At 48.3% G+C, this 10158-nt stretch overlaps 1 protein-coding gene across 1 annotated transcript in view; it reads left to right on the plus strand.

The window, feature by feature from the left end:
- Nucleotides 1-8026, plus strand: part of CUNH17orf67 (chromosome unknown C17orf67 homolog) — an 18693-nt gene extending 10667 nt beyond the window's left edge. Inside the window, exons 3-4 of the mRNA XM_025851145.2 lie at nucleotides 5861-5998; nucleotides 7610-8026. Of these exons, the coding sequence (XP_025706930.1) occupies nucleotides 5861-5977 (117 nt within the window). The 3' untranslated portion in view covers nucleotides 5978-5998; nucleotides 7610-8026. The remainder of the gene's footprint in view (nucleotides 1-5860; nucleotides 5999-7609) is intronic.
- The last annotated feature ends 2132 nt before the right edge of the window (nucleotides 8027-10158 follow it).

Raw genomic sequence — 10158 nt, forward strand, 5'->3', positions numbered from 1 at the left:
TTTTACATTTATTATACCCTCATTATACTTCTTTCCTTTTCTTTTTTTTTTTTTTTTTTTTTTGCTTCTCTGCAGGGGAGAATTTTTGTAGGACATAACTCTACCCTACAACCGGGAGGTTGTTTCAAAGAAATCTTTTCTATGGCCTCACTTAAATTCATTAATTTTCTCCTAATCATCCCAGAATTTAGGGAAAGAATTATCTGCCAATGACTGGGGTGAGCCATGGAAATTCTTTAGAAGGATGACATCGGAGCTAAAATTATGTCTTTTGTGTGTGTTCGTAAGTGCTCATGTGCCCTGGGAATATGATTTCCATTTTGGCCTGTATTCCTTTAAGGACTGTTCTTATTGGGCAAGTATAAATCATATTAGCTTTATTGTAAGCAGTCTTCCTAAAATATGCTTTCATGTTTAGCCCCCTGACAACTATGTGTACTACCCTTTTGTCCCCCATCATCTCAAAGGTCAGTTTGGAGTGACCGTGATGTAAATTGCACACATCACTGATCTGCCTTCTTTTAGTGCTAAGCCTTCTGGGGTCCCCGTGTAGCTAAGTTCCCAGCCACCTTCCTGCCTAGAGGATTACTTTGCTTGCACTAATGAGCAAAATAATTCATCCACATGTTGATGGACTTTTAATTTCATGCAAATGTCAGAGGAAGGATTTTGCCCTCTTGGAAAAATTTCCTGCCTTGATAGATTAACTGTCCACTCTATAATTCTCCACTTAGATCAGGGTCTAGCGGGTATTTAATTTCATTATCACACCAATGCCATCACAAAGGATCACTTCCAATTTCCTCTCTAATTACTGAGAGATTATTTACTTAAATCATTACAGCTGGGATGGGACATGGAATGCAGATATTGGTTTTTGTTTTGCTTTAATTTTTTTCCCTTAAAAGAAAGGAATCTGAAAAAGAAAATTAAAACTTATTTTCCATCTATCCCTTCTTTCTCGATCCAGGAACATTTGAGTTTATCATTAATGCTGGGTCATTTCTAACTCAGCCAATGCAATTGTTGAATTTGTGGTTTTCAGCAGATTTGCAGTTGGGCTTTTCATCTTTGACTAATGATTGCTCCTAGGCCTTTGTGGTATATCCATTTTCCTAACATTTTAAATAAATAGGGAAATGTCATGGAAACCAGTGCTCGTTTCTCTTTCTCTCTATATGTGTGTCTGTTTTGGTTGTTTTTCTTCAACGCTGATTTCAGCTGCTATTTAGGAGTGTGAAATACATATTACTCTTTGATGCTTTTATGTACGTTTGGCCTGGGCCATTATAATGAGCAAATTGACACAGATGTCGAGGAAATTCCAAGGGGGATTTAGAAGGATTACGGAAAAAGAACAGTCATGTCCTCTATTCATGCTTTTGTATGTTTGTACATTTCTCCAGTGATTTTTATTGAGGTCCTACTCTGTGCCAAGCGCTAAGCCATATTCTAGGTATTGCTTGGTCACTGCCATTGAAAAGCCAGTTGGAAATTTGGCTGAGTGGGACAGGGATTAAATGGGTAAGGATGTAAACGAACATATAATTATAAGAGGCATGCAAATGCGGGGCGCCTGGGTGGCTCAGCTGGTTAAATGTCTGCCTTTGGCTCGGGTCGTGATTTCAGGGTCCTGGGATCGAGTCCTGCGTCAGGCTCCCTGCTCAGTGGGGAGTCTGCTTCTCCCTCTCCCTCTGCCCCTCCTGCTCATGCTTTCTCTCTCACTTGCACGCTCTCTCTCTCAAATGAATAAATAAAATCTTTTTTTTAAAAAAGAGGTATAATGGCGACATTTGTTAATATCCCCACTGATCCCATCCCAAAAGTCTGTAAGTATTGGGAAGCTGTCAGGCTCATGGGAATAAATCCAAGTTTCCTGAAATTCTAATTTCCCTTTAAAAGCTTGAAGTTTCTCGTTCAGTAAATAGTATTGTCTGTTGTTTTCCTTGAAGTGACAGGCTCACTTCATTCATTCTCGAAAAGATGCCTGCCACACATAGCTAGTTCAGTCCTTGACACCAACAATCACTCAAGGACTCTTCTTAAAGAAAACTGCTGTACCTGGTCATGCAGCAGAGGTGCTGCCAGCGGGCTTCCCACGGGCTCACTTTCTTCTGCTTCATGGGGGTGTTTTTCAGCGTAATGGGCATTTTTGGAATGTTCTATATTTATTTATGTATTTTCACTGTGAGTGTGTGATGGTGAAAGATACAAGGACGGGAGGCCTGGGTGGCTCAGTCGGTTAAGCGTCTGCCTTTGACTCAGGTCATGATCCCAGGGTCCTGGCATCGAGCCCCACCTCCCATCAGGGTCCATGCTCCGCGGGGAGCCCGCTTCTCCCTCTCCCTCTGCTGCTCCTCTTGCTCATGCTCTCTTGTGCTCTCTCTCTCTGTCAAATGAAGAAATAAAATCTTTTTTTAAAAAAAAAATACCAGAACAGTGATAGTGGTTGTCACTGCCTGTGACTCTCGTTAAGGCATCAGTTTTATCCACCAGTGCACATAATGAAAAGGCAAATAATGTCTTAGGATGATTCTGAAAAGAGTTTTGACCTCGTGGAGCCTGAGGGGAGCATAGACCCCACTTTGAGGACCGCTGCTTTCGTCTTTCGTTCCACAAGCATTTATGACAGTTTCCTGTGGACCAGTTCCTGGGAGAGAGGCTCCACCCTCAACCTCAAGACACAGTCAGATCTTTCTTATCTAATAGTAATCCCAAGGAATTGAGCGGAGCTTAAGGAAGAGACTTCTTGCAAAGGTGAGGCAGGAATCAGGCCAACTAGCAAGAGATGATAAAAGATCTGGGGTTATCAGCCCCTGGGCATGAAGGGGAAAGGCAGGCTCCCAGAATAGGAGAGGACAGCCCCCTAGGAGCTGTGGCCTTCAGGAGAGGATGCAGCCAGCCGATCCTTTGGGACTCCTCTGGAGACCTCCCTCTCCCCTATCTCTAATCCCCTGCTGGTGCCTCTACATCAGACCCATCTGGAAGCCCCAGATCAAGGGAGTCTGGGCTGCACTTCTAGGCCAGCTTCTCATTGCACAGGACCATGCAAAGGAAGAGAGGAATGGATTTAGACGGGTAGGTGGAAACTACAGGTGTGGCACAGACTTGTATCATTTCATTTAATCCTGATAACCCAGTGGAATAAGAGTCAGGGCCATCCCCGTCTTGCAGACGGACACAGGGAAGCCGGAGAGATGAAGCGATATTGGCAGGGTCTGGGTTTGAACAGACCCCAACGCCCAACCTGGGCTCACACCCGGACCTCTAAGCCTCTCTACCGTGTGCAGTCTGGCACACAGGCAGGCAAGAAGCTGGCCACGTGGGCTTCCTTCAGTGAGCTGCTTGCCTGGCACAGTAGAATAAGGAAGGCTGTGTGCTGGAAAGTCTTTGTTCTTTATTTACAAGACCCCGCACTGCTTTCCTGTCTCTCCGCCCCACCCCACACGCCCAGTTCTTCTTCTTCTGCCCAAAGACTCTCAGATGGGCCAGGACAGGGCAGGATTCAGCCCCAAACTCACAAACGGGTCCTGTGAGCCGCTGGGCAGTCATTGTTCCACAGTGGGGTCCCGCAAGGGCCTCTCACCATCCACTCCTTCCCTGGCTGCCCCAGGGTCTCCCTGCCCAGGACAAGGAGTGCTTTTGACAAGTCAGATGAAAACAACAATGGTAAACAAAACAGATTCAAACTGCATGGGTCCTGCTTTCGGGAAAGGAAGAAAAATTCAGGAAAATTGGACACTTTAGAATTTATTCCTTTGCACCGTCATTACAAAAAAAAATTTTTTTTCCAAGCTATGTTTAATGCAGGATGCAGACTTCCTAGAGGGTTTCGTAGAAACTTAAAAGCTTAAAGTTCTAAACTGGACTCCTCTCTTAAAGCTTTATCAACACCAGAGGAAGGAGTTCAGGATTTAGGATTTTTATGATACTTATACACACCAAAATCACTTACTCTTGTACAGATATTACTGAATATGATTACTCTCTCCCAAAGTGAGATGCCACATCTCTGATTATTAGCCTGCTGTTTTGGATTACCCGCATGTGTTTATATCGGTCTGTTTTATACTTTGCGATGGTTCATATCCCATAATTACAGCACCCAGCCCTCATTCGGGGCAATGTCAACAGCATACCTTCAAGTTAAAAATCATTCCCACCTCCACCCACTCTCTTTTGGGGAGAAAATACCTGCTGGGTACAGTGACGTACCCAGCAGACCAACCCCGAGGGCAGAGTGGGTTGTCACCTGCTCTTCTTTCCAGGTGGGCAGTGCTGGTGAAGGCAGCTGTGACGCCTTTTGGGCAGCATTTGGTCACTGTCAAGGTGGAGCGGAGATGTTGGGGGCAGGTGTGGCGTGGGGTGGAGGGATGGGGGCGCTAAGGGAGGGGTGGAGGGGTAAGGAGACTAAGGACCCAACCTACAGACATGGCAGCAATGGAAGGGGGTGCATCTGGGACACTCAGGAGTTGACTCACAGTCCTCCTGCTCACTGTCATGTTGAGTTTGGGGGTGAGGGAGACCGTGACAGGCTGGGTTCTGGCTTGCATTCCTGAGTAGATGGTTTCTGGGGTGGGCAGCACCACGTAGCGAGCTGCTTTCCATGGTGAACCCGTCACTCTGTAGGGCAGGCTCCTACATGGAAAGGGAATCCTACAGTACGCGGTTCTTTGTGACTGGCTTCTTCCACGAAGCAGAATGTTTCCAAGGTTCATCCACGTTGGAGCATGTGTCAGTGCTTTATTCCTTTTTATGGCCAAATAATATTCCATCGTATGCATCTACCACATTGTATCTATCCATTCATCAGCTGATGGATATTCAGGTTCTTTCCACCTTCTGACCACGCTGACGGATCCTGTCCGGAACATCGGTGCTCACGGTCTGTGTGGGCTCACGTTTGCGTTTCTCTTGAGTGTGTACCTAGAAGCACAACAGCCAGGTCACACGGGCACTCTATGTTTAACATTTCGAGGAACTTCTAGGCTGTATTTGGCCCCCCTCTCCCTAGTAACATTTTGTTGGTTTGAAAGTCTCTTTTGTTTGATAATAATAGAGCAACTTCAGCTTTCTTAGAGTTATCCCTTGCCTTTTAAAAGAGATGATTTTAATCACAAATGCATGCAGCCGTAAATAATATTTTATTTAGCGACTCATGTTTTCAGACGACATCGGCAGCTGGAATTCATTTGTATTCACTGCAGTGTAATATCCCGAGGCGCGCTCCTACCACAATTTATGTATCCATCCTCTTGTGCGTGGATATTTGGCATGGTGCTAGTGTTTTGTTACTGCAAGTGTTTGGCTGCTGTGAACGTTCTTGCACAGCTCCTGATAAACGTTTCTCTGGTTCTCGAAATGACCAGCCGCATCAGCACGGGCTGGGAGCTTGCCCAAAAGGTAAATTCCGGAGCCCCACCCCAGATCCACTTGAAACAGAAACTCTGGGGGTGGGACCCAGCCATCTGGGTTTTGACAAACCCTCCAGGTGATTCTGAGGCCTGATCACATTTGAGGGCCACTGCTCAGGGTATAATTGACAAGCGGGATTTCTGGACTGCCTACAACCAGCTGTTTTTCAAAGTGGTGGTTCCATGTTCCCCCATGAACTGTGTGTGTACACTCTCTCAGCACTTAAGGTTGTGAGATTTCTTTATTCTGCCCATTGCTCGGGTCTGTCTGACTGAGTTTCCCTGCAGAGAGGCGTGGGCATGGCGGGCTCCCGTCTGGTCCTGCCTCCCAGCCTCCCTCTGCCTGGCTGTGCTCTGTCTCAGAAGCACGGCCGTGTCATGCTCGAAGGCGGCTCAGCTGTCACTGTGGATAAAAGCCTCTCTGCTGGGCGGGTTTGTTTGGACAGGAATACATGCACCATCTGCTTCGCCTGGAGCACTGCGCCGAGGAGCAGTTCCTGGAGCACTGGCTGAACCCTCACTGCAAGCCCCACTGTGACAGGAACGTGGTCCATCCCGTGTGAGGGGCTCCGGGCCAGCCTCTGGTATGTGCCTTTGTCCACCCCGGGCCTTCTGGTTTAGGGAGATGGCGGTGGACAGCATGTGCGTGGGCACAGAGGTTTTCAAGGCCATGGCTTAGGGGAGCCAGCTAACCAGCCGGCTGAGGGCTAGGGAACAGCAAGAGCCATGCAGGGGAGAGAGGTGGCAGCCGGGTCAAGGGGGGTGCTGGGGACACACAGGGAGCCTGACCCCTACACCAAAAGATCCCAAAGAGGGGTGGGATGTGACCCTGTTGCTGTCCAGAAAAGGTCACTCTGGACTACGAAGCTGGAGACGTGTGGCTTGTGGAGACTCGGGTTTTTACAGGTGGAGTTGGCAACCGTGGCCTTGACCGGTGACATCCATCATAATCATCACCACTGTCACCGGGACCAGCAACTTCTTTCCTGCCTTCCCCTAACCTTCTGACCCGGGGGCCTGCCTGGCCCACCCATTCCGCCCCCCTCTTGCTCTGGCTTTGCTCTTTTGGGGCCCCTGAACTGGACTGTCAGCGTTCCCAGTGCGCCTGCGCACCCTGCCTGCTCCCACGCCAGGCGCCTTCCCTCGCTGACTCCTCTTTTCCAGATCCTATTAGATGAAGTAGCAATTGCCTTCAGAGGGTAAGCCTAGTGGATGTCGGTCCTCCTCTGTCATTTTTATGGATGAAGCAGGACGGGATATAATTGGGTCGTTTATCACCTGTGGTTAAGAAGAATCTTACATCTGCGTTGTTGTTGATTTTGTGCTACTGTGAGTCGACAGAGGAACACTCCCTCTAGGGTGGTGCTCTTTAGAATTTCCAGAGTGCTCCCTCTCACACAAATTCTCCTGTCTGATCCTCTTAATACCCGGTGCCATTTGAGGGCCTATGTTTAACCCCATGTGATGGAGGAGCTCAGTGTTAAGCTACTAACTCATGCCAGGCACTGGTCCAGATGTCAGTCTTCTGCCAACGCCAAATCCCACACCCTTCCTGTGGACGGCACTGCCCGGTCCTGTGTGTGTGTGGGTGGGTGGGGGGAGGTTCTACTTTTGAAAGGTGGGGATTGGACTGACATCTCTCCATAAAGGGAGACACTTAGTGCCATTGTGTGGCCAGGCGAGAGGGGTGATTTCTCGGTCGAGCGAGCCCCATGCACGGCGACACCCTCCAGGGGCTGACCGACCGAGGCCTCTGCCTCTGGGTGGGATCGGCCCTGCTGGTGAGCCCGGGGTGGGGACCACTGGCTCCTGCAAAACATGGATCCCACCGAGGCCTCATGGCAGGCAGCTCCCACTTACATGGAAACAGGGAGGAGGGGTGCACACCAACTTGGAATGTGGACTCAGAGAGCATTCTGATCGTGAAAACCGATCACAGGAAAAAATGCCCAATTTCTCTCTGTGTCCTCATTGGCAAAATGAGGACAGTAAGGGCTTCTCCCTCACAGGGTCGTTCGGAGCATTAAAAAAGTCAGTGGTTGGAACACAGTGCCGCCTGGTGCATGGGGGGGTAGTGCTAGGAGCTGACTGCTTTCAGCTGTCTCCCCTCCCCTTCTTCCTCCTTCCCCTTCTCCCCTCCCCATCCTATCAACTTGACCATCCCCTGATCGTGTTCTTTTCTTGTTCTTTTCCAGCAGGCCGTCTGATAAGCAAAGAACTGGCTACTGTCAAAATGGGATAAGGCTCCCTTTTGCATGCGTTTTTCAGCCGTGGAAATGGATGTGTTCAGACCTCGTGAGCTCCAGGGGTGGCCAAGTCTGCCTTGGGGATTGATGGCAAATATACATGTGCTGCTTCATTTTACTAACCTGCATCACTCATTAAAGCCAATAGTTTAAAGTATAACCCCCCCTCCCTGCACGGCCTTCCTACAGGTTTGATGAGGGTGCAGGCAGGGAAGCTCAGCTGGGGAGGATGCAGGGCCCCTCGGGCTCAGCTGTCCGGCAGGCTGCGGGTCCTCAGGACTCTGGCAAGTCTTGCAAGGCCTGCACTGGGGGCTGTGGAGGTGTCTGGTCATCTCTTTCCCCCCCTCTCCTTGTCTGCTCTAATAAACGGTGGTGGTAAATCTGCTTTCTGTGGTGTCTCCTTTCTTTTCCCTCCAGGAAGAAAAACAGATTTCCCTTCCCGTTTATCTTTGTGAATCAATCCAGCATCAGAAAGCTTAGGGTTCTTTGAATAAATAGATGGGCGAAAATACAAACACCCAGCAATTTTTCACAAGGGCCATCTTTTTCGGTAAAGAGGTGACTTGCCCGCGGCCTGCTCTGGAAATAGAGCATCACTGAATACCAGGGGCACACCCTGGTCTTCTGGCCAAGGATACATTTTTTTTTTTGATGGAAAGTGGGTTGTAGCTTCTCTCTCCGTCACGTGCCCACACCTCCCGGAATCAGAGATTGCACTATCAAAGACCAACAACAGCAGAATTTGGGAGGGCAAGGGATAGTGGGCTGAATCGTCCTAGGGAGAATCGGGCATCCTCAAAAAGAGGTAAGGAGAGATGCCCATGTACCCTGGGCTACGGGGGGTAGGGGGCATGCCTGTCCCCTGTCCCAAGGGAGCCTGGGCGGGCTTGTCTAGGGAGCTGTCATAGAGCGTCTCAGGGGGCGGAACCCTGCACTAGGATTTTTACACATGAGGATTTTCGTTGAATCATCACACCTACTCTATGCAGTAGATGTGGTTATTATTCCCACTTTATAGGTGAGAAAACTGAGGTCTACAGAATTTTGATAGTGTATTTGTTTTCGGTCTTGGCTGTAACCAATTACCAGAAACTTCGTGGCTTAAAACAACGTGAATTTATCACCTTACATTCCAAGGTCAGAAGTCTCACTCCGCAGGGCTGCGTTGCTCTCTGGAGGCTCTAAGTGTGAATCTGTTTCCTCACCTTTCCCAACTTCTCGAGGCTGCCTGCATGTCTCATCTCCCTCCTCCATCGTCCAAGCCAGCAGTGACAAGTTGCGTCTTTCTCACACAATGTCATTCTGTCTCTCCTGCTTCTCTCTTCCACTGTTAAGGACCCTCGTGATGACATTGGGCCCTTTCAGAGAAACCAGGACAACCTCCCTATCTTCAAGACAGTTGATTAGCAACTTTAATTACATCTGTGACCTTACATCCCCGTTGTCATGTAATTACCTTACATATCTATGGGGTCCAGGGATTAGGATGTGCGTATCTTGTGGGGGTGGGGAGGTGGGTGGGCATTATTCTGCCTCCCACAGGCAGTGTGTTCAAGTTTACACCACTGGCAGGTGGGGCAGCTGGGATTTGTTTTTTTTTTTTTTTAATTTTTTTATTGTTATGTTAATCACCATATATTACATCATTAGTTTTTGATGCAGTGTTCCATGATTCATTGTTTGTTCATAACACCCAGTGCACCATGCAAAACGTGCCCTCCTCAATACCCATCACCAGGCTAACCCATCCCCCCACCCCCCTACCCTCTAGAACCCTCAGTTTTTCAGAGTCCATCATCTCTCATGGTTCGTCTCCCCCTCTGACATACTCCCCTTTTCTTCCTCTCCTGTTATCTTCTTCTTTTCCTTTTTTCTTAAAATATGTTGCGTTATTTGTTTCAGAAGTACAGATCTGTGATTCAACAGTCTTGCACAATTCACAGCGCTCACCGTAGCACATACCCTCCCCAATGTCTATCACCCAGCCATCCCATCCCTCCCACCCCCAACCACTCCAGTAACACTCAGTTTGTTTCCTGAGATTAAGAATTCCTCATATCAGTGAGGTCATGTGATACATGTCTTTCTCTGATTGACTTATTTCACTCAGCATAACACCCTCCAGTTCCATCCACGTCGTTGCAAATGGCAAGATCTCATTCCTTTTGATGGCTGCATAATATTCCATTGTGTATATATACCACAACTTCTTTATCCATTCATCTGTCGATGGGCATCTTGGCTCTTTCCACAGTTTGGCTATTGTGGACATTGCTGCTATAAACATTGGGGTACACGTACCCCTTCGGGTCCCTACATTTGTATCTTTGTGGTAAATACCCAGTAGTGCAATTGCTGGATCGAACGGTAGCTCTAATTTCAACTGTTTGAGAAACCTCCATACTGTTTTCCAGAGGGGTTGGACCAGCTTGCATTCCCACCAACAGTGTAGGAGGGTTCCCCTTTCTCCACATCCCCGCCAACATCTGTCGTTCCCT

This window comes from Callorhinus ursinus, unplaced genomic scaffold (assembly GCF_003265705.2).
Source record: "Callorhinus ursinus isolate GAN/ISIS: 27379988/994484 unplaced genomic scaffold, GSC_fseal_2.0 scaffold34, whole genome shotgun sequence".
Taxonomy (NCBI): Eukaryota; Metazoa; Chordata; class Mammalia; order Carnivora; family Otariidae; genus Callorhinus; species Callorhinus ursinus.